Consider the following 24,255-nt stretch of genomic DNA (forward strand, 5'->3'; position numbering starts at 1 on the left):
TGCAGGGGCAGATACCGGAGAACCTACAAGAAATATTGAAGGATTATTACTTAGCTGTCATGAAATGAAGAGTATTTACTCTTTCTTCAAAGATCAACTGCTGCACATCATATTTCTTTACATGAAGATCTACAAGTCATCTGTGTTGTCATCCTCCCCTTCTCAGCTTTCACTAACAAGGACTAGCTCCTCTTGAGCTAGCAGGCATTCAAATGGAATGAATTCCTTACATCTCTCAGCCCTTTCTGGAAAGGCTCACAGCATTCCCAGGCTGGAGTGTGAAAATGCTCTAGTCTCACCAGCTAATCTGCAGAGTCAGCCTGTGACTTCATTCCCCAACCCCCACCTGTATGCTAATATGCATCTTGGTAAGAGTAAGTGTGAAGACTAGGATTTGTTAGAAAGTGAAGAGCTAGCGAGCCCTCATCCCATCCCAGGACTGAAAATATAGACTTTAAAGAGATGCAGCCTCCTCACCTGTTAGGTTGAGGTCTCCCAGGAGGTCAAGGAGCTCCCCACCAGCAGAGACTGGCTTGCTTGTAGGTACAGTGGGGATTACAGGTGTTATATCACTTCCTCCCAACAAGTCCAACAAATCATTTGCCTAAAGAGAGAGTGGATGTAATAGTTACATATTCAACTTCCTGCTACTTTCCCTTGCAAATGTAATGGATTCTACTTGCTCTCAGATTGAAGACCAACAGAGCTGCTAGCCAGTCAGAGACGTTCTTAGTTTGGCTATGGTCACATGCCCCACGAGAGTTTCCATGCCCTTGAGACCACAGAGATAGAGAAGGATGGAGTTTGTGTACACTGAGACAGGTTGGGGGATATATGGCTTTATCCCACACTGCTCTTGCACTCCCCACAATGATTTCTTCCACACACCTGTTCTTGACACTAGAGCCATCAGAGCAGAGAGATGATGCAGTCATCACTGGGCCAGAACCAGCAAAGATGCAGAGAGGGGGAGGGATATGGTCTCAGCTTACTGTTGGCAGGGGCTAGTAGCCAGTGGAAACTTATCCTAGATCAGTTTTCATTACCTGGCTAGCAGGCTGCAATCCAGATGGTGGAGGTTTGGTTTCCAGTACCGCTGGCTCTGTCTCTCCATTGGTCTGTACAATCTCAGCAGGGCCATTTGTGGTGATTTTCTCCATTATTGGCATTCTCTCAAGCAGGGCTGGCCTGAAAGAAGCTGACATAGTTACACTGTGCCATCTTCCTGGATCCCAATCCAAATACTCAGACATTCAGGAGATGATATACACAGGGCAACCTGCCTTTTCCTTTTAGCTCTAATGCAGGGGAACTGTAAGACTGCATGACAGCTTAAGGCAGTCAGAAGCAATCCCTGGCATTCTGGGCCTGCGTAAATACATCAGACAGCTGAAAGCCAAACAAGGCCTCCTGTTTTCCCCTAGTACTTGACACAGTTTCCACTGTTGGACTAGGATAATAAATCCAAGACAAAGATTAAATAACTGAACAATGGTGGATTAACTCTGGACATGGGACACTCGATTGCTCTGTTCCATATGCAGTTGAGTCAGAGAGTCAGCTCACTTCACTTCTCTTTGCAGAAGGGTTAACAACTTAGAACTGGTGACAAAGTTGTAAAAGCAAATCACCATGCTCTCATTTAGCCAAATTAAGTTTCCAAAGAGATTAAGTTCAGCCCTTGAGAGTACCCTTCTGAAATGATACAGAAGAGGCACAGGATCCAGAATCCCGACATCAAAACAAAAAGACCTAGGAAAACCTGTAAAAGGAGAATTAAGTTGTAATACAAGAAAGGCCATTACCCTTGCAGATCAAGCCACAAAGTGCTGCGTGTAATAGCGGTAAGTCACCCTGTCTACACATCATATGGGATGAAAAAGTATTCCAGTGCCAAGAAACCCAACAATGGGCCACATTTTTGACCATGAAAAAAAAGTCTTTATTAACAAAAACTATTGAACATTGACCTTTACACTGTAATGAACACCAGAATATACTGGGGGATGGGGCAGGGGGGGACGGGGACACAGACATGCGTGACAGGGCGATGGAACCAAAACAGATACTGTCTTGTAAAACTGAGTGAAGTTCACATATGTTTTTCTGAAGTGCAACGCTTCCCAAAACTATGAATGGCATACACTGCCATCTGATCAAAAGCCAGCCGATTGCCAGACACTGTTGTCTGCAATGGTCAACTCAGATCAAAAGCCTCTCATGCTAGATTTTTCTCAACTCATTCATAAGGCTTCATGTGAAGCTGCCCTAGGCAGCTCACAAGCCCTAGCTCATTAATATGACTTTCCCAGGAACAATCTGAGTTGCTGCATGGATCCCACAGGAGGAGAGAAAAGAGGAAATCACAAGGATGTTGTCCCCTACACATAGTGAATAGGATGGTACCTATGGAAAAAAGTGATTGTGAAGAGCCTTTGAAACAAGGTTTGGAGGCCCCTACAAACACAGGCAATATTTATTCCAGTGGCACCCATTTTCTCTCTGCCCTCTCATCTAGACTCTGAAATGGATTCTCCTCCATCCAGTGGAATCTTATGGAGCTTTCAAGGGTGGATAAAGTTAATCCTCAGAAGATCTCAAATCTTATGATCCCAACGGAACAGAATCTGTGGTGCTCCTATGTATCAACAATTAACTATTGCACATAGCAGATTAATTACCATTCTGCAAAGAATTACAGCTTTAGTTATTGCAAAAAAGCAGGACTTTAACTTTCTCATAAAGAAACAATCACTTAAGCAAAGGAAAGATGAATGGGGACTTTTCAACAGTAAGGTGTAAAGAGATTAACATGCTCATGAATTGTAGAACGAGGATGCTGAGTGGTGCAGTGAAATAGTATGCCTTTGCATGCAGAATTTGAGATTTTAAACAGATTCTACAAGAAGATTCTACTTTAAAAGTATTAACAGTTGGAAGAATTACCTCAAGTTCACAGTACTGCTTAGGAGGACAGATAAGTAGATCTCTGCATGTTTATTCCAAAGATTTTAAAATCAGTTTGAACCTAATGACTGTGGTAATGCTAGCATGTAAAAGTTACCTGCAAACACTTACTTAGCTAGCAAATTTAAGATTCAACCTAGAAGCAAAAATTAGTCAAGTTCAAGCTCAAAGCAGGGCAAATGTTTTAGTAGAGAAAGTCTCTGATCGCAGAACCATCTCCCAGGATACGTTAAGTTCTTAAAACACTCGATAACGCTATAGATGAGGAAGGTATTCTAGTTCCTCTGCAATCCTACCAAAAATCACCAAAGCTCTCAAAGCAAAGTGTGGTACACAGGAGATTAGAGTACATTATAATCCTTTTCAAACACCAAAACTCATCAGTACTTACCTCATGTGATCGTATTTCTTGAAAAGTGCATTATATTCCACTGCCCTCTGCTGTAATTCCACATCGATGCTGCTGCCATAGATGGAAACTACCTTCTTAATGCGACTGTGTGGGGGCAGGGGAGGAAAACAACAAACAAGCACACCACAGAATTAGCAGCAGTGAGCAAGGGATTAGCATGTGTTGTCCAGAAAACCCTATCTGTCTTCTGCTCAACAGGTGTCCTGTGTAACTCATTTAAAACAGTAGTCACTGCTGTTTTCCTAGAGTATATATGCAACATCCATTTTTTAACTGTCCCTTCACAATAGCATCACCAGGTAATTATACTTATATACTTATATATATATACTACCACAAGGTGTATCATAAGAAAGCTCAACTACCCACACCAAGAAGCCATCAGTAGGAAAACAAGGCTATTTTTCTCTTCATTGTCTGAAAAAGGAATTGGAAAGAACAGTCCACTGAAAGTAAGGACTTATCTTCCCCATAAAGGGGTTCTCAAGCAACAGCAGCATGGTTTAAGTCCCTTCACAGGAGAGGACATCCACAGAGAAAGCAGTACAAATCAGTGGAAGTCTTCCACCCTGCAACCAAGGGAAGACTGTAAAAGCCAAAAAAATAACAGGATGACTCTTGTAAACCATGGAAGCAGAACATGTCCAAGGAATACTTCTACTGAAGACAATTAATGCCAACATATTTACAACAAAGCCCTGTGCAGTACAACATCAATGAGAACTCACTTGACAGTGCAGGTGAACCTTGTAGAAAGCTTCATGATGGCAGTGAGAGCATAGCCTCGTGTAACAGATGCAGACATATTAGATATTAGGACGCTTTCTAAAATATCGAGAACTTCATCCTCTGTTACCTGAAAAGATACAGAAAGGTTAGGCTGAGACAGAGAGAGCTTTGCAGCAAGCCTTCCAGAGCATACCGTAAAAACCTGTCTCTTGCTTAATGGCCATGTCATACCTCCTCCACAAACTTGTGAGCCTTTAGCATATGTTCAGAGTGTATAAGACAGATGCGTCTAGGTGGAGATCTTACGATACTATTTTTAAAATACAGATCCTGTTCCACACATTAAAGAACAGGTTTATCACCAAAATACAGAGCTACGACCCTAGCAGATACCCTGCAAGCTAGGTTATCACCGAAAGCACACCGCTCTGCCATTTGTAGCTGCAGTCCTCACAGTGAGTGTTTATGCAGACCATGCCTGTAGCATGGCAAGGAGATTCCTGTCCAGGGTCCACCATCATGGACACCAATGTTAAGTAACTCTTGCAAGCATTCTCCTCACACAGCCAGCGTCAAGCAGCTGCAGCCTCAGCCAGGTACACAGTTGTTCTTCCTTCCCAAGGTATACCTGTATTGGTTCCTCTTCTTCACACTGACCAGACACCAGAAGATCTCCATACTCTCCTATGCACCAAGAGGCCACTTGCACCAGGGGCTGCTGTTAGAAGGAAAAAATCAGATGCCTCAGAGATAAATGGATGCCTGCATGACAAATTAAACCATCACCATTTCCCAGGGCAAGTTTAGCCCTCCTTCCAGCCAAGGAAGTTCTCCACAACAGAAGAAATAGGCATATTTGATTCAATCAAGAATTCCGTAAGAGAATTAGAAAAAATAAAAAGAACGTAAACTTACAGGACACATGCCTCTGCTGCAATCTGTTCCTTGGAACTAGACAGTGTGATGTTGACTTACCTCGAGATGCTTAGTAACCATGCTTATTGCAGTTTAACAAGGAAACTGAAGCTGGTCACATTTGGCATTACCTGGGAGTAATCACCAAGGATGGCTTTGTAGAGTCTCTGCACAGTATAGGCATGCATCTCCACACTATTAGTTATTAGCTGAATCAGATTGGGAACGGCATCATCACGAACATAACTTCCTGCCTGCAAGAACAATTCAAGAGACAAATAAAAGTTGTTAGGTTTCACTATCCGACTTTTCAGTAACACCCAGCATCTGCTGACATCCTTCACAAAGCCACCTGATGTGCATGGAAATAAAAATCAACCTCCTCATCCCCAAGCACTTTACGGTTGATTTTGAGCAGGCTCTGATGGGTAGAAGTACAAGACAGTATATTTTCCCAATGAACTCCGCTATAGCCCGAGAAATCCATACTCTAGATATCCTGAAATTGTCAAAAGCAATGGTCCTTTGCTGCAGAAGGAACAAAAAGCAACACAGAAAACTGCTCTGTTAAATAGAAGTCTTTAAGTCAAAGACACCCTGGGGAACAAATGCAGCTTATTCAGTTGCTTGCTCAAAGCCAGATTCTATGCCAAATAAGCACAGGACCCAGGAACTTGCCTGCGTATCACTGGTTACAGGATAGGAACATGGAGCTCAGAAGGGAAAGCCCACTTTAAGGCCAGGAAAGTATGTGGGACAATACACAATCGCACAGCTCTGGCACTGAAGGGAAGATGTATACTGTTCAAAACCTGTTCAGTTTAGGCACTCCCCTGGCACTGAGAGCATGCAAAAAGAAGGAAATTAAGTGAGCCCAGTTAAGTCAACTAAGTGAGAATCCACCTAGCCAAAGATGGCTGGTGCCATCTTCCTGTGCTAGTTCTTGTAAGTCTGTTAAACTGAAAAGGATGTTTACCTGTAAGAGTCTGCAGTAGGTAGTCTCATAGACACAGCTTTATAAATGGTTTCTTTAGCAGCCAAGAGAAGGCCGTCATCTGAGACCAATTCTCACAGCCAACCTTCTAATGGAAATCAATTCTCAGTTCAGAAAAATCTACTTTTCTCTGTTTCAAGGTGGCAAAATAGCACACAAGCCAGATTCACTTCTTGATGAAGTCAAATTTGAACACTCATACTGATAAAATCAATCTCTTCTCACTCCTTTGCCTCAGGGAACCCACTGCCTACCTAGGTTACCAAGATCTCTTCCCTCCTGTTTGCCAAAACACTACTCCAGTTCCTCCTCAGCTGTCATGTTTATAGAGAAATTCATGTAGGTAAAGAGTAATAATTAAATCCAAAGATGAGGAACTATAAAGCTGTCGATACAGTTGCATTAAAAAAGCTTTGATAAACTCAACTTGGAGTAATTCCAAGAAATTGTTTCACCTCTTTCTCTTTGCAAGTCACTTAAGGCTGTGTTTACTATCCCCTGAAAGCACTGTATACTGGAATCACAGACAGTACAAGAGCTGTCCTAACTTAGAAGCTAATGTGATTACTGCAGTAGAAAGACTCTACTACACACTGTTTTATTATGTTTTTTTCTGAAATCACACATTTCTTCTAAAAAGCTTCTCAATCAAATTTACTGATTTTACATATTTCTGACTGGCTGCCTTGGGTCACTACCATATAAGTACGCTTTCTCGGTGTATTGTAGCATTTGTGACCTGCCAGCCTTTATAGCCATCTCCAACTTGATGAGTAACTTCCTACAGAATTAAAAAAAATTTTAGCTAGTCACACACAAGAGAGGCAATCTCGCTTACCGTTGTCAAGACTCTCATAATTGTGTCTATGTGCCAGCGTTTGGAAGGAGCGTATCTGACAAAATTAAGAAAACAAGTTAGAGCAATAACTGCTAGCCTTCAACACCAGCAAGAAACCCATCATCGTCATCATAACCTCCCCATTCAGTTACTCCCTAGCCCACTGTTTCCCGAGAGGAACACACCAACAAAACACACACAGAACAGAACACCACACACTTCACATTCTTCGACTTTTTCGTATTAATGTCGACATCAGAAAGCTGAATGAATATACAAGTCTGTATAGTATAGCACAGCCATACCTTACATATACAATACTTCAAAGTCAGGCTGCTGATTACAATGGCTCAACAGTAACGAGATCATCTCGCTTGCACAACTAACCAGAGAGAATCAATGTGTGTGGAGGAGGGGCAGGGCCAGGATGTCAGCGCAACTACCTGTTCCAAAGTGCAGCAGAAATCAATATACTAGACTGGTTTAGTGATATGAGGACTACCCATATGGGATACACTAGTGCGTGTCCCAAGGCACTAGTGTGTCCTGCTCTTGAGAGTGGGTTAAAACTGCCAAACCACACAGAGATCAGCAAACGGAGAAGAGACGACCAACATATTCTCTCTTGGGAGGTGAGGAGGGGAAGGAACAACACACAAAATGCTCATAATTCCAAGGATGTACAAAAAGATAATAGCAAGTAAATTGACCCCATACTTTTCAGCTGCAAGAAATATTCCAGATGCACAGTCTGCCTTGAACTCTGGTTCACAGGAATCTAGGAAATACAGCAACTCCTTCATCATTCCACGGACATTGTTCCCATTAACAAGAGCAAAACTCAGTTCCATTGCACGCCTAGGGCAAAAGACAGAAAACCAACAAAGTATCTTCACCTAGTGAAGTAAAAAGGAAAAAAAAAGACAGGAAAAACAAGTCCAGCTGCTCAAATGCACTTACCTTTTAACTAAGAGAACGACGTTTATTAATCCTGCGAGAACAACCTTCCACATTAAATGTGCCAGTATTTTTCTCTTTATGGGCAGACAATAAATACCCACCCCGCAAAAAATCTAAGGGGGAGTGGCGGTGTGGGGTGTTCCAGAAACACCTGTCTGTATGTCCTAAAGGCTAGAAATACCTTTCAGCAACCACAGTCTACCAGCATTAAGGTCTGGCTGTCCAAGTTTTTGTAATTGCATGCTGGTAATTTCTGACACACAATTGCAATAAGTAACCCATGCTACAACACACTTTCTCCAGCTTCAGGGATCCAGAAGAGACCCATTTTGATCTCCATATATTAGAGATTCAAATACAGTAGAAATTTAAAATATTAACTGATAAGCTTTATTGTATCCTGTCAGATAGACTATGTAATATTTCTAGAACCCAAAGTTACCCTGGTGCTCTTTTCAGAACCCATGTCTCTCGCCACTATAAGCTGACACCACAACTAGACAGAGTACTGGCTGTTTGCTATTCCTTGTATACATTAAGAGGTCAGAGGCTAGTCCTTAGTCCTTCTACGCAAAGCTTCTGTAGTTGATTCTAACATGGCTCTACCATTCTTCTGACATTTTTTGAGTGAAGGCTACCATCTTCAACTGTGATTCATTTCTGTACAATGTTGGCAATTAGTTATGTTAAAATGTATTAAAACAATGCTGACTATTCTTTAAAACTGAGCATTTGGTGTGATGCAGAACCCAAACTGCTAAGCTGTGTCCTCTTCATACTATCAGGAACTTTATTCTCTCCCTGTCACTGACATAGCCTACTAGAAGAGGAGAATAATCCTCATAGCACATCAAAAATGTTCTCCCCCATTTCAACTACCTTTTGAAATCATCTGGATAATTGCTGAACTACATTACGCATACAGTGATTTTGTGTGCTTGTTGTGCAACAGCATACATCCAAAATTATGCCAAAAGGCCTAAATTTTGTATTCTATTTCTATTTCGTAATATATACTTTCTTCAAATAAACACACATTGAAGTCTGATCTAACGCCAGCAATTTTTATTAAAATCAAAACACTGAGATGCATGAGTTATGATGACATCCTCTCATATATTTAGTGACAGCAAACCCATAAGCTGTCCCACTGATTCTGTCTTGCTCCAGTGTCATGCTTGCCAACCTACCACTACATGGACACAGTTATTTTTTCTGATTGCTTAGTATTTTCCCAGTGTTCACGAAACAACAACTTAGACCAGGCACATTACCCAATCCAATGGTATTGGTCACAAGATACTTATTCTCAAGAATCTGAAAACATCTAGACAGCACTGTTTCTCAACATCTCCCTAGTTATTATTGTAATAAGAAGGATTTCTACAGAATTGTGAACTGTAAATCTGTTATTTTGCCTTTTACCCAACTAATACCCAGGGACCTAGAAAACAGAGGTGTTCAGAATCAGGGAGGAAACACATAACTAAAATGTTACCTTTTACCATCTAAGATCTGTAGCTGGTTGAAGACCTATACCATTATTAGAATTGTTTTCATCCCTCCAATTAGTTCCCAACTCCTTACACCTAACCCTACTGGATTATAAGTTTTCCATGTTTAACTCTTCAGTCACATTACAGCAGATATATCAATACTGCAAGTGCACAGAGGTACTCTACAATCTTAAAACGAGGCATTTATCTCAGCACATATTGCTTACCTTCAATCATATTACAGAGCACATGTCTGTCATGAAGTTCCTAATCATGTAGTTTGATCATATTAAGCAGACAGACAAGAAGACTTGAATTAAATGGCGAAGCCATTCTGAGTTACACTACATGGACTACAGATGCGCTGCAAAGTTTAAAAGATTATGAGGACAAGACATGCTTCAGATAACCAAAACCAGGTATCGTGTCTTTCCCTCAAATCCCAGCCCTTGAGACTTGCTACCTGGGGGCTCTGACATCCAATCAGCGTATTGCTTCAGTGAAGACAGTGCATTGTCAGCAGCATGAGTGTCAGCATGGCAGCATCATGCTCTGCTGATGGATCACTCAAAGGCTTCATCATCCAACCGCACTCAGACATGAAGCTCTATCATTTGTAGCATAACTATGTTTTTCTAGCAGGCACCAATAAAATGCTTTCATTGCCTTCTACCCAAAACCTAGATGGGTCTTTGCTATTCCACAACCTAGCCTCATGCTGGCTCTGACACCGAACAGCAACAGCAGCCTGACTTGCTCAGCACATAAGATACAAATTTGTTTTGGGATTGATTGCAACCGTAAAAGATAGATGATCTGAAACTTAGTTTTAACTGTTACATCGTGGGTATCATAAGCAAGACAGATCCAATTTCTTTCTTATTCTGTACATATTAGACTGAGCAGTGCTGTTAAAAATCTAGATCTGATTCAAAGATAAGCCATGTGTTTGAAGAATGCCTATCAGAACGAGTATCTATGACATATCTAATCAGTTTGACAACATGGAAAATGAGGTTGAGCAATTTTGAAAGTATATTCATGATGTGACAAGATTTTTGGCCTGCAGCAGACAGATTCCACAAGAAACAACAGGGATGCAACTGCCCTCATCACTAACGTGTCGTATGCTGCACTGAGCTTAGAGCACCAGTTATAGAAATAATAACGATGAGGAAGAGAGTTCTGAAAGAGTAAGCAAGCAATCCACAGGTTGAAAGACTCAATTTAGAAGAGCAGTAATCCGTACAGGTTGGGCAGAAGTGAGATCAGACAATTCAAGACTATCTATGAGTGTCTGAACGAAACAGGAGAAAGTTACCATCATGAGTAAAAGGAACATAACTGTGAGAAGAAACAGAGGAAGAAGTTTAGACTGAGTATCAGAAAAAAGTCTTCCTACAGTGAGAAGTAAGGTTGCAAGCTCTCCCATTGCCCAGAGAAGTAGTAACATACTACTATTTAAAAGACAAATGAACATGAAGAATACATAACAGGTCGTGGTTTGTAAGCAAATTACTTGAACAGTCAAGTAAGTCTGAATTCTACCACTACCTAATAAAATTTAATCTAGAATACATTATTTGAATGGCTTAACATTGCTTCCATACAACATGGCACTGCCTGTTCATCTGGGAAAGAAAAACAATACAGACAATGTCAGAGTAGCTTTAGCTAGGATCATACTTTATGGAGACTTTCCATCTTGTTGCGAGCACCCAATCTGATCACCACTGACTCCATTTGGGGGGCAAGGGGTGGAAATCAGGCAAACAAAAAAGTCTTTTTTTCCAGTCCAAGATGCATAAAATGTAAAAGTAGCTTCCCAAAGATGGCTGCACATCTTCATTACTTTCCTTGAAGTATGAACCATACTATGCATTAATATGTCTCACAGCTCCCCAAGATTACTGTTATTTTCCCCTATGCCCTGCTCATTTTCCATATGCTGTAAACCTTGAGAATCTATTTCATTGATATTTCAATTACCTTTTAATGGAGACATCCAGATCCTTCAAGCAGTCCACAATTGTGCTTCTGTGCCGCTGTACTGCATTATGGTCTGTCTGCACAGTTTTCAACAATGATGTCAAAGCTACATATCTGGGATAAGGACATACAGTAATAAATAGTTGACAGTAGGCATTTAATTTGTATGCACAGATGCTCACACACCCCTGCCCCAACTTAAGGCTTACTTTGCAACAGAAATGTGTTCTCTTGTACTCAGTAACGAATTGAAATCTTCCAGGGGACTGCCTGGCCTATCTTCAAAGGTGAGTTACCATACTAAACTGTAACAACATCCTGCTGCCTGGACAAGCACCTGTCCCAATTCCTGGGCTCATGTCAGTTGTCCAGTCTTCATGAAGATTTTGAAAAGACAAGGCAATTAAAGATTAGACCTCCAAAGATCATAGAATATCTCCAGTTGGAAGGGACCCATACAGATCATCCGCATCCAACTCCTTGCTCCTCTCAGGATTACTTAAAAATAAACCATATGACTATTAGCATCATCCAGACACTCCTTGAACTCTGACAGGCTTGGTGCCATGACCACTTGCCTTGAGAGCCTGTTCCAGTGACTGACCACCCTCACAGTGAAAAGTCTTTTCCTAATGTCCAATGTGAACTTCCCCTGACAGAGCTTCATTCCATTTCCTCGTGTCCTATTGCTGGTCACCAGAGATCAGCACCTCCCTCTCTGCCATCCCTCTTGAGGAAGTTCATACAATCATAGCATAGTTTGGGTCAGAAAGAACCTTTGAAGATCATAGAGTCTAACCCCCTGCCAGGAGCAGGGACATCTTCAACTCGACCAGGTTGCTCAGAGCCCCGTCCAACCTGACCTGGGATGTTTCCAGGGATGAGGCATCTCCCACCTCTCTGGGCAGCCTGGGCCAGGGTTTCACCACCCTCATGGTCAAAAATTTCTTCCTTTTATCTAGTCAAAATCTGTCCTCTTTTAGTTTAAAACCATTACCCCCTGTCCTATCATTACAGGCCCTGATAAAAAGTCTGTCCCCGTCTTTCTTATAGGCCCCCTTTAGGTACTGGCAGGCTGCAATAAGGTCTCCCCAGAGCCTTCTCTTCTCCAGGCTGAACAACCCCAACTCTCTCAGCCTTTCTTCATAGGCAGTGTGTTCCATCCCTTGGATCATTTTGGTGGCCCTCCTCTGGATGCACTCCAACAGGTCCATGTCTGTCCTGTGCTGAGGGCTCCAGAGCTGGATGCAGCACTGCAGAGGGGCAGTCTTCACCAGAGTGGAATAGAGGGGCAGAATCCCCTCCCTCAATCTGCTGGCCACGCTGCTTTTGATGTAACCCAGAATACAGTTGGCCTTCTGGGCTGAAGTTTCATGTCATCATACACTCAAACTAGCTGAGTTGCAACTCCCAAGGCTAGAGTCTTCTACCTATACCATGATTTGCAATCAAAATGCCTACAGACAGACTTTAATTATAGCAGTTGCAGCAATTCCATGTCCAGATTCATAGTGACCAAAGCACAACCAAACTTCCTTGTTGCCAACAGCGCACAATCAGAAAAACAACAGTCTTTGCCTACTTTGTCAGATCTCCAATGCCAACTCTGATTTGAATGTCACCACAGACCAGCTGGGACAAGACAGGAGATTCACAGGTTTTTGGAAAAAACACTTAACTAGATTAAGAAATCACACGTTATGGATTAGATTATACACCCAGACTCATCAACTAAGAAGAGCAGTGCCACAATTAAGATTTTCAGGGAAAAGAATGCACGAAGAAAGAAGAAAGGTAGACAGTCATACTAAACCCAACAACAATACTTCCCAATATGGTCTTCTGAAAATATCTACTTCAGCATAATCTTTGTGTAATTGCTTCTCACACATTTTAAACTGGGTGTTGCCAATACACACTTCATACAACTTACCTAATATTTTTGTCGTTGTTTAATAAGAAACGGCCTAGGATGTTAATGGCTAACACCTGCAGAAAGAGTTACGGAAGGTCAGTGATCAAAAAAGGCTCCTTCATTGTTGGTCAATGGTCATCTTCATTGTTTCAAAATTATTTTAAAGGCAACCTGTCAAAGCTACCATTGTGGTTCTTGGCCAAAAGCATAAAGAACTCTAAAAGCTGACTAAGCAGAGGAAAATTTAAGACAAACAGCACAGGCTCTCTCCTGCACGCAAGAGAACACAGTCTGCAGGAAGTTTTGCTTTTTTATTTTTGTTATTTAAAAAAACCCAAAACCAAAAACATGAACACAACTTTCTGAAGAGGCTACAGTCTTATTTAGAGCCAACTGCAGAGCCATGTTTGGGTGAAACAACTTTGCTTTATGTCCACTACACAAATTACTCTTATATAAACCTAGGGGGAAAAAAAGGCAATAGCAAAGGCAACTTACTCTCAGTCCACTCTCAGATTTTATGTCCATAATAGTCAGCACAGTTTCATAGAGAATGGCGTTTCCCACATTTTTACTTGTTTCTGTATTAGTGGCAACCTGGAGAAAAGAAACAAAATAAGTGACTCCAACACATCCAAACCAGATCCCCTTTGTGCTGCTCTGCAGAACAGGCAATGAAACTAACCAATCCCCAGCAAATAAGCATCACACTTCTTAACATGTGTCTTTTGCAGCAAAATTCAACCTAGCATAGCAACCAGCTGTATCCTCACCAGTGCTGCTGAAGCCAAGTTATTAAGAAACCGAAAGAGAAAGTTTAAGATGCTCATCAACCTTCCAGACCTCACCTGTGCAAGTATATCATTCATTGCTTCACTAGAATCATCATCATTTCGCCCTAATATTCTTAGTAACCGCAGGATTCGTACCTATTTGACAAACCAAAGCAAAGAAAAATCTCAGTGTTTTACATGGGGGCCACGAAATGTCCAGTACACTTCCTAAGGAGTGGCAAAGCAGCAAAACAAGCTGCTGCTTTCTATTCCTAAGCAAAATGCTTATTAAAGATAAGACCTTTACCAACAAGAATAGGCTTATGCTGTGCTCATTTTCTTCCCACTAGCCAGAACTGTTAAGAGTACCTCCACCACCCACTAGGCACAGCCTTGCAAGACCAAAAAGTGCTGCTGCTTCTCCCTTTTGTCACAACTTCATATAATATGATAAAGCACTGCAACTGCTGTTTAAACTAAGGCAGCTGTCTTTCACTAAAGTAGATGAAAAGCATTTGCACAATCAGCTCTAACAAAGACACAAAATCTTAAAATCAACACAGATGCCCTGGGGTACCCACCTCATCATACCTAATTCTCAAAACACAATAATAGAATTAAAGCTATCAATCGTTTGCATCAGTTCTTACCTGCAAAAAGGGGTCACTGATCCCAGACACATCATGCTCTGGTGAATATCCAGACATGATAAGGTTCTTCAGAATACGAACTAACTGGGGAACAAGCTGTGAAGAAGAGAGTTGTCCTATTAGGGTGTTGTTCCTTCCCCTCCCCCAGCTTTGAATTACAGGTCCATGAACAAATCCTGTATTTGAAAGCAAGTCAGTCTATGGATTCTTCCACAAAGTTCAATCTGCTGATGTTCAACCTAGACCTGATGTTATATGAGTATCTACAGCCTAGCTAGGGCACAACTAAAAACAGTGAAGCTGTGACTTGAGCACCATTTTGTATCTTTGGAGCACCAGGCATAGCCAAGAGTTTTGATCTTTTCAAGTACTGTACTGCTATGATTAAATTATTAATTCCTTCACGTTTGACACTGCATCCAACTTAGCTCCTAAAAAGAAAAGTTTTGTGATCTGCTTCCTTTCCAAGAGTTTCCAAGTAGGGCAGAGAATGGATTTCCCTCCAGCTTTCCCCCAGGACTCTATTGCTAGACTACTTCTTCCCTGTAAGTAGCTCCAGGGTCTATTCTCCTCTTCATCCCAAACTTCTCGACAAGAGCAACAACACTAAACTAACCAAATTCTTTACTTCGCTGCTGTTAGAAGGGTTCTGCATAATAGCAGAGAAGCTGATGGAAGCACTGCTATCCTGCCAGATTCAGGAGCACAAAATCATAACCATTTACACTGTTGGTATTTTCAAGTTTCTTTCCAGCTGTGTGGGCTAAAAAAAACCTAAAACCAACTTTCAGAAGCAGTTCAGATTCCTCAGATGTTGATGGCACTGGTCTCCCAGTAGATATGTACCCATAGGCATAAGTTATATTTCAAGACTTGTACACAGCTTTGAAGAAATGCTATCTATTCGCAAAAGTCTGGTTCAACTCCCTCCATCTCAGGCATCTCTACTGATGCACTTCATCTGTCAGGGCAACTCTGAAGAACTGTAATAGAATTTCTCCATAGTATCTCACACACACCAAGCAAGTTATCAGCTTAGGGCAGAATATGGCAAATAAGCCATTAAAGCAGACAAGCTATAACAAACTTACTGTTTATCTCCAAAAACCTTCATAGCAGCTATGAATAACAAAATAGTCTCAGGAATTAAATGGAAGCTCATTTCCAACACATCCTATGAAAAATCTTAAGACTGAAAGACAGAAACTGGACTAAATTTCATTGAACTGTAAGAGAAAAACCACTCCTGGTGGATGACAGGGACATAGATCTCTACAAGCTTTATTCCTTCCACAGAAAGTTTCTTCTATCCCTCTCAGTGCTGGTATTATTAAAATAATCGAGACACTGGCTAGAGATGAGGTGACAACCTAGACAGAGGTGTTACGGTGGCTGTACTAAGTGAATTTTTCACTCTTCAAGCATGGCTAGCACCAGGACAGCATCATTCTTTCTCTCAGCTCCATACATGACAATTACAGTTTATCAAAATGTTCACTACAAAAGCCTTTCCCCTGATTCACCCTTAAGACTTAACAAATTTTCCCATCCTTGAGATGGGCTGCTCCTGCATTCATGTATGCCTACTATGAGTCAGGGATTGCATTCACACTAAATTTTTAGCAGATCAAAGATTGCTTATAGTTAAGTTGCCACTTCTGACAACATCAAATCAAGATGGTGCTTCAGATTCAGGACAGATAGTAGCTGAATGCGCCAAAAGCACAATGCGACTTACAGAGCCCAACAGCTGCATGTAGACATACTAAACGGGCAATGTCTCCTGAGTAAAGTCCTGTACATTTGTGGTACAGTGCAAGAAGAGAACCAGCTGAGTTTCCAATATTGTCTCTTTTTATTCCTACCTTTGCTCTTCAGGAATTGCATACTCCTCTGGAAACATGCATTTCATAAAACACACAAACAAAAGGAACCATAAATTTCCTATTATCTGCCTTAAAGAGGAAACCAAAGGATGCTGCAACATCTTCCCTCAAGACAGAGTAACAAACAAGTGGAGTGACCTGCTGGAGCATTCCTGGAACCCTGATTAACATTTTCTTTGTCTTCTAACATGCAAGGATTATCAGGACTGAGGACAAGACAAACAAAGGGAAACATTACAGCCATGGAGATTGGTTGAGGGCCACCCCCCAATCTTCCGTAGTCAAATCACACCCATGAAAAATATCAGCAATGCAGCTGTACTCAGTAGCTCTTTCCAGCACAGCAAGCCCACTTACAGGTGGCTAAGTAATTATCTCTCCTGCCCACTTTTGGGAATCACCCAAAGTTGCCCCATGATTCAGGCAAAACACAAAGCCCAGTTTGTGGTAAGAAGAAAGCCCATGGCTACAGTTTGCATAGGCGTAAATAAATTCCCTGAAGTATTCCTCAAATGAGACACAGCTTAAGGAAAGCAGGCTTGTGTTTGGAGAAGGCCACAACTGAGATTCAGGGCTGCCGTGGGTATAGAGGTTTAGTGACAAGACCAGATCAGCACACAAAGAGCATTAGACAAGTACAATTGATCTGAGCATGTGGCATCAATCACAAATGTGCCTCACAAGAGATAAACATCTACAGATTCAATGCGAGCATGCACCATCTAGAAGAATTAACTCTTACCTTTTCATTCTAACACACAGCAGGATTCCAAACAGACAAAAAGGACAAAACAGACGAAGCAGGCATTAGGGACAGATCAATGTTATACCATCCACAGCGTAAACAACTACAAAAGATAGCTAGAAAAGAACGTACCTAGTACCTAGATTTTATGGACTTTCTCTCTTTTCCCACAACTATCATCCTGACTGAGCAATTAGCAGCAGGGATGGCTACCTTCAAGATGACCCTAGTCCCACTTTCATTTCTGCTTTGACATATACGATCAGGTCAAGGGAAGATGCATGCCAAAATGCTAAGATGCATCAAAGGATGTACTATTTTAAATCCCTAATGATACAGACAAGCCACGGAAGAATAGTAAACGGGGCATGCAAATAAATAAGCACCTTTAAGACTTTTCGGAGGAGCAAACAGTCAGTTCTGTTCTACCAGCTTTGTTCAATTTGTCCTTCTTTGACCAAAACAATCAGAATGACATAATCAATGCAATTTTCAAATGCCATTCTATTGGCAGTCTTTCATATGGCAATAATACTGCATAGAAAATTATAGCTAACAGCATAAGGAAGTCTGTGCTGGGGGCAGGGAGGGGAGGAGAAGCAAACATTCTTAACCAGAGGAGGAAAAGTGACATTGACTCTCAAACCTTTAAGTTAAAATGGAAAATTGTATAATATAGCATGCACCAGAGATGAAGTATCTACAGAACTAGAACTTCCATTGGTATTTTTGACCTGAGTTTACAAAATTGTGTGGCTGTGGTTAAAGCATGTTTTCATCTTTGCTTCTTTATGTTTAATACGTTTGCGATTCCAATGTCACTATGCAATTAGCTCCACTGAGTGGAAAAAAATCTAAGGAAACATCAAAGAGGACACTTTAAATCTAACCTTAGGATGAGTTTCATACTACTGCACAGTCTTAAGACTGATGTTTTGTAACTTAACCACTTATTGAAGGGGATTAGGGATATATACAAAATTAGGATATACACAAAAGTCCCCAATTTTTTTTTTTTTTAATTTGATAACGAGCAGATAGTACCATTGAATTCTTCACCCAAATAGTTGTAAGGATTTTACTACAAGACGTGCACACTGCTTTCACTAGGGAGACTAAGAGGACACACCGGGGGGCGGGGGGGGGGGGAACCATAAATATTAACTCTGCAATATTATCAGTTCACACTTACCTTTCTAAAGTGTGCAAGCAAACTAAACCATAAATATTAACTCTGCAATATTATCAGTTCACACTTACCTTTCTAAAGTGTGCAAGCATGTCTGGGCTTCTCTCACACATCTCTGTGAGGAGGACAACTGACGTGTGAAGAACACCTAAAGGTGAGGAGGGGGAAAAGAAAAAAATATCTACATATAACATAATTTCATTGGCTCCAGGCACATGACAAAGATCACAAGGAAACAACAGGAGATCATTAAAAAAATATTCTTCTTGAATCCAACATATCTACCCCAAAATATATTTGCACGTGCACCTGTGCTCAAGGAAAAGCAAATAGCAATGTGCTCATGTCTTAGAGCTGCAACTGAAAGCCAAAGGAGGAAAGAAATTTGACTTTGTCTTCAAAACCTTGCATACTAAGTATACACTCACAGAATCACAGAATCATTAAGGTTGGAAAAGACTTTTAAGACCACAGAGTCCAACCGTTAACCCAACACCACTATGCCTACTAAACCATGTCCCAAAGTGCCACGCCTACATGTTTTTTTAAACACTTCCAGTGATGGCGACTCCACCAACTCCCTGGGCAGCCTGTTCCAATGCTTGACCACTCTCTCAGTTAAGAAATCTTTCCTAATATCTAGTCTAAACCTCCCCTATAACAACTTGAGGCCACTTCCTCTCTTCCTATCACTAGTTACTTGGGAGAAGAGACCAACACCCACCTCACCACAATCCCCTTTTGGGTAAGTGTAGAGCACAATAAAGTCTCCCCTCAGCCTCCTCTTCTCCAGACTAAACAACCCCAGTTCCCTCAGCCACTCCTCATAAGACTTGTTCTCCAGACCCCTCACCAGCTTCGTTGCCCTTCTCTGGACACGCTCCAGCAACCCAATGGCTTTCTTGCAGTGAGGGGCCCAAAACTTGTGGAGGAGTGGAACACAGTATTTGAGGTGCAGCCTCACCAGTGCCAAGTACAGGGGTACAATCACTTCCTTATGGTAACAGCCAGACGGTAACATAGTTGGACTAGATGAGGTCCCTTCCAACCCAAACCATTCTATGATTCTATGCAAACATAAGACTCTAGAAGGACAATGTGTCTTAACTGCATTGTAGGCTTTGGGTTCCTCACGCTTCCTGATTTTCTCTTCTGATTTAGGTACCCTAGCCAACCTTATGTGACCTGAATTAGGCCTTCCTCAGAAGGTCTCAGAACTCAAATCTAGAGAAAGACTATATTCTGACTGCTTGGTCAAGCCAGTGTCTGTGCATTGGCAGCCAGCTGCTGTGTGCCCTGCCTTAATAAAACCCAGTCAAAGTGTGTCTGAAAATAGTTAGAAAAGGCATGTCAGTTACAACCCATTTAACTAGATGTCAGTGCTAGACAACTTGTTAGTGAGACATAACTTTTCAAAGCATGAAACTGCAACACCGAGCATTATTTTGCATCTGCATTCAGTTGTAACACAGCAATCCTTCTCAGATGCTAAATTTTTCAGTTATTCATTTTCTGTAGCTGTTAAGTCTGTACTGGAGAGCTCCTGACTCAGAAAACTAATAGAAACCTGCTTAATAAGCAATGTTTTCTACAGAGATGACATTTATATTCCACAAGCTATGAAGCTTTCTGACCTATTGCAGATTCTATCCAAAATCTGTTTTGAAGTACATAAATATCTCTCTATAAAGCTTGTGTCACAGCTCACTTAATACTGACACTGCTTACTTATCACTGAGACCTCCCAAGAGGCTGCTAAACGGGTTTCATCTATATTCTGCTTCAGAACACAAATTCTGCTCAACACAACACCCACAGCTAAGATGGCTAGAAAGGAGATGCTGATTTTTAAAGACGAGGAAAGCGGAAAGGATCATCCAGTTCTTGAATTCAGGTGATCGTACACTCAATTCTCTGCTTGACCAAGGCTTGAAGAGAAGCATTCCCATCTTTAAAGGGGGAACACAACAGCTCTCAGCTTTTCATGGTTGCGTACGACAAAGGATCTCACACTACCAAGTTGGATCATGTAGGCATCACTTACTGACAAAGACTCTTAAAAAGCACTGCCTATTTGCAGCAGTGCCTGGTCTAAAGGTTCTCACCTTCACGTTTTAAATCAAGGTAAACTAGCAGCACACACACAAACTACATTCCACATGTAAAACTTTCAGGTACGGGACAGTTTGCAGCACATGCAGCCAAAAAAAAAGAATTAAACAATAGCTTCTCGGGAAGCTACTTTGGCCCATTAGTACTGTTGGCACTTAACAACTACCCTTTCTTGAGACAGAATTTCTCCCTGTAATGGGTTTCCAGCACTGCAAACATCCACTGTAAAACTTCTAGTACATCCACCTATTTTCTTAAAGCACATGCTCACTGCAGATGTACAACAGGACTAAGACTTTGGGAAGTGACCATTAGGCTTGATACACATTTATCAAGGTGTTAATATTAGTATTTCTCCACAAATAATTTTCTGGAAGCGCCTGTGCAAGAAAATACATTAAACAGAGTAATCTTGCAAAAGACCATTAAAGTGAGAATCTGTTTTATGATTTAGTTCTGATAAAAACAGCACTGAAGAAAGACTCTTTCGTGATGTAGGTACCTCAGTCCTGGGAATGCCTGCTAAAATGGTAGCAGAGAATCCTACAGTGCTATGCTAACAGAAGACAAAAAAAAAAAACAAAACAACCTAAAAAGTACACTTCAGAGTCGCTTTAGGCCGTGTATTGGATAAAAACCACAAACTTTTCCATTCTACCCACTCTATCAAAAAAACAGTGAAAGAGTTTCTTTTGCACCTATGCCATGTAAAAGTCCTGCTGACTGCCAATGTCATACACATCCCTTCCTTCTGAATGGCATTTGCTTTCACTGCATAGAAATGGGAAGAAACAAATCATACAAAATACACCTCAAAAGTTCCTTCCAAACAAAAGGCTTAGGTAGCAAGCATACATCCTGTAAAGAATGGCACAGCCTTGGCAAGTAGAGTCTCAGATATTACCATGGTTCTTCTCATTCAGCAGGTTTTTGGTGGCTGGCAGGAACATCTCCATGAGTTCAGGCACCTTTCTAATGACATGAACAGCGCACAATGCTGCCTGTATAGGAAAAACAGCTCTTTTAGTACATACGGTAACAAGAGCGATACATGCTTTGAGAACATCTAGCACAGTGGGAACTATCACAAATTTCATTATATACAAAAGCCTAGAAAGTTTATGGTACATTTTTCCATCTCTCTGCTACAAGTGATACTAAACATCACAAAGAAGAGTTCATAAAAACTACCACGAGTGAGGAGGGAAAAAAACCACTGAGCTACAAAGTAATACTCCCACTAGCAATGGTTTATTTTTACATTATTCACTTCAGAAGTGATATTAACTGCAAAGCAGCTCTGCCTTTAATAACTGCCTTTCAGTCCATCTTCCTGTTACGAGGGAGGGAATAATGTATTGGAAGCAAATAATGATATTTATGTCAAATTTATGGCTCACTTTCTTTCCCTTGAGTATCATCTCCTTCCCCACAAAATAACTTCCTCCTGCAGGTGATGGGTCCTATGAAAAACAAAAGTATACTGCAGAAAAATTGCCTACTACACCTAGTGTGCAGAAGCAACAGGAGACACCATTCTTTGCAGCTGCTTGAGAATCAAGTGCAGTGAGGGCCTCTTCCTAAAATACAGTAATACCTCTTAGCATTGCTTTCTCTAATCTCTCTCTAGATCCAGTGCTAGACAAAGTAGTAACAACGCATGTCTTCCCAAGTCCTAGGTATTGGGATAATACTGCTTCCCACCTTCCCCATGACTTAACAACGAAATAAATTTAAAAGGACAAGGGTGATTACACTTTGCAGGTGCTATGGCACACTTCTATGGAAACAAGACAATTTAGAATTGTTTGCCTGTTTCAAGCCCTTAATACTTCTATCTCACATACTACTGTCATCATCATCAACAGAAGAGATCAAATAGGTTCAAATCTTCAGATACCAGCCTGCACTGTTAATGATCAAAGTTTCTCTGGATTTATCTGATAAGATATAGAAATAAAACTGATGACTAGGAGTTTGGAGTTAATGCCTATGAACGAGCAGGTGTTCACATTACCACCAATAACCTTAAGGTAGAGAGTATCAAAATAGAAACAACTGCCTCACCTGTTGGAGGCTTGTCTTTTAGAGGGTTATACACATCCCTGCTACAGATAGGCGGAGAGTTTTGCCCTCTGTCTTGCACACTGGGAAATACTTAGCCAGTGTGATCCAAGCCATGTAGTATTACAGATATTAGCAAGGTATCTGATCAATCTTTAGTTTTAATCCATAACAAAGTATTCCAAAGTTCCTTGAAGTACCTTCTTCCTAAGATAGGAGTTTGAAGTTTTGAGAAGCTTTTCCACCTCTCCTGCAAGGTCTCTGCACATTTCTGAGGAGCCCATGCAGCCAAGAGTGCAGAGTGCCAGCCCCTGCACATATTGCGTGCTGTGATTAAGGTCACTGTAAATGAGAACAAAAAATCCCAATCAGCATGCACAGAGAGAACCTGAACACACAAGAAAAGGCATCTATATCTACAGTCATCTAACCAGCTGCACACGTGGCCCAGAACTCCTCTCTGGATTCTCAGCTATTTGGGAGCATGACTTAGGAGCAACAGCAACTTTGAGTGCATGTACCACAGGGTTTGCCACCACTTCTACTTAGAATCCTCAATTATAAAGACAAAATACTTGGTTAAAACTATCAGGTGGGTATCTAGAGATTGAGCTGAGAAGAGGGAAGACCACACAGAATTCCATTAAACTTCTAAAATAAAGACAAAACATTTCCTTTTGGAACTTGCATGCAGAAAAACTTAACATGAAGTACGGTCCTGTAATGACTCTGTGGGTTGTCCCAGTTTAAGCATGTTCTAGGATAGACTTTAGCTTCTGCATTTACAAATCAAACAGTATATAAATATCTATGTAAAAACATGCCCTATCCTGAGTGAAAACCACAAACCCCACCACTCGCACAGATTGAAAATAATCCATACGTGGATTTTGTTTAGCATTCTTAACTATTCATATGCCTACGGAAGTTGCAAAAAGCAGTCAGTAAGAAGTTAAAGCCACCTAACAGTAGATGCTGTTCATGAAGCCAGCTACCAATGTCACACTAAGTACAAGACAATATAGCTTCCACATGGCAATCCCAACAGCCTTTAAAACTGATTTCTACACTACTTTTCCATCAGACTATTTGGTACTCATGTTGCCACAGTATCCAGGATTCAATGTTGAAGAAAGTAAAAAATATGGTTCCTGGTCTGGGAGGTGAGGGGAGCTGGGGATTGCATGGTGGGAGAGCAGGGGAAACGAGTGGTATGTAACCAAGTGCGCACAGCGTGCAGAAAAGCAAGAGACAGTATTCTGGTTGTAACGTCAAGCAGCTATAGCAACATGCAGATGAAGGAACAGACAGCACATGCCACTAAATGGGTTGGTTTTTTGTTTCCTTCCTTTAACAAATCGTTGGCAGCTATATAAAGCTGTGTGTACAGCAAGTATGTACTTCACAAGGGTGCTCACTTTTTTTGTATCAAAAATCTAGGTCTTGCTATAAAATAATGAAAGACAATGCCATAAATATCTTAATGTCTAGATAAAAGCAAGACAAAGCGGTAGATACAGAAGCCAAAGGAGAAAGCAATAAACAACCCACTGAGACGGTGGGAAGCTGTCCACCAGTTTTGCTCACCTTCAGTCTGACCCATTTCCAGTTCAAATTCCCT

General features: G+C 41.2%; 1 protein-coding gene across 1 annotated transcript in view; it reads right to left on the reverse strand.

The window, feature by feature from the left end:
• The window catches only part of LOC104622943 (AP-1 complex subunit gamma-1-like), a 30,839-nt gene that overhangs the window by 5,134 nt on the left and 1,450 nt on the right, over positions 1–24,255 (reverse strand). Inside the window, 18 exon segments of the mRNA XM_010289877.1 lie at positions 1–23; positions 478–604; positions 1,047–1,188; positions 3,359–3,463; positions 4,108–4,235; positions 4,737–4,826; positions 5,155–5,277; positions 6,856–6,910; positions 7,573–7,713; positions 11,301–11,414; positions 13,234–13,289; positions 13,714–13,812; positions 14,064–14,144; positions 14,639–14,734; positions 17,267–17,275; positions 18,530–18,606; positions 21,475–21,571; positions 22,835–22,976. The exon segment at positions 1–23 is cut by the window's left edge and continues 3 nt beyond it. Coding sequence (XP_010288179.1) covers positions 1–23; positions 478–604; positions 1,047–1,188; positions 3,359–3,463; positions 4,108–4,235; positions 4,737–4,826; positions 5,155–5,277; positions 6,856–6,910; positions 7,573–7,713; positions 11,301–11,414; positions 13,234–13,289; positions 13,714–13,812; positions 14,064–14,144; positions 14,639–14,734; positions 17,267–17,275; positions 18,530–18,606; positions 21,475–21,571; positions 22,835–22,976 — 1,705 coding nt within the window.

The sequence above is a fragment of the Phaethon lepturus genome, unplaced genomic scaffold (genome assembly GCF_000687285.1).
Source record: "Phaethon lepturus isolate BGI_N335 unplaced genomic scaffold, ASM68728v1 scaffold5006, whole genome shotgun sequence".
NCBI classification, from domain to species: Eukaryota; Metazoa; Chordata; class Aves; order Phaethontiformes; family Phaethontidae; genus Phaethon; species Phaethon lepturus.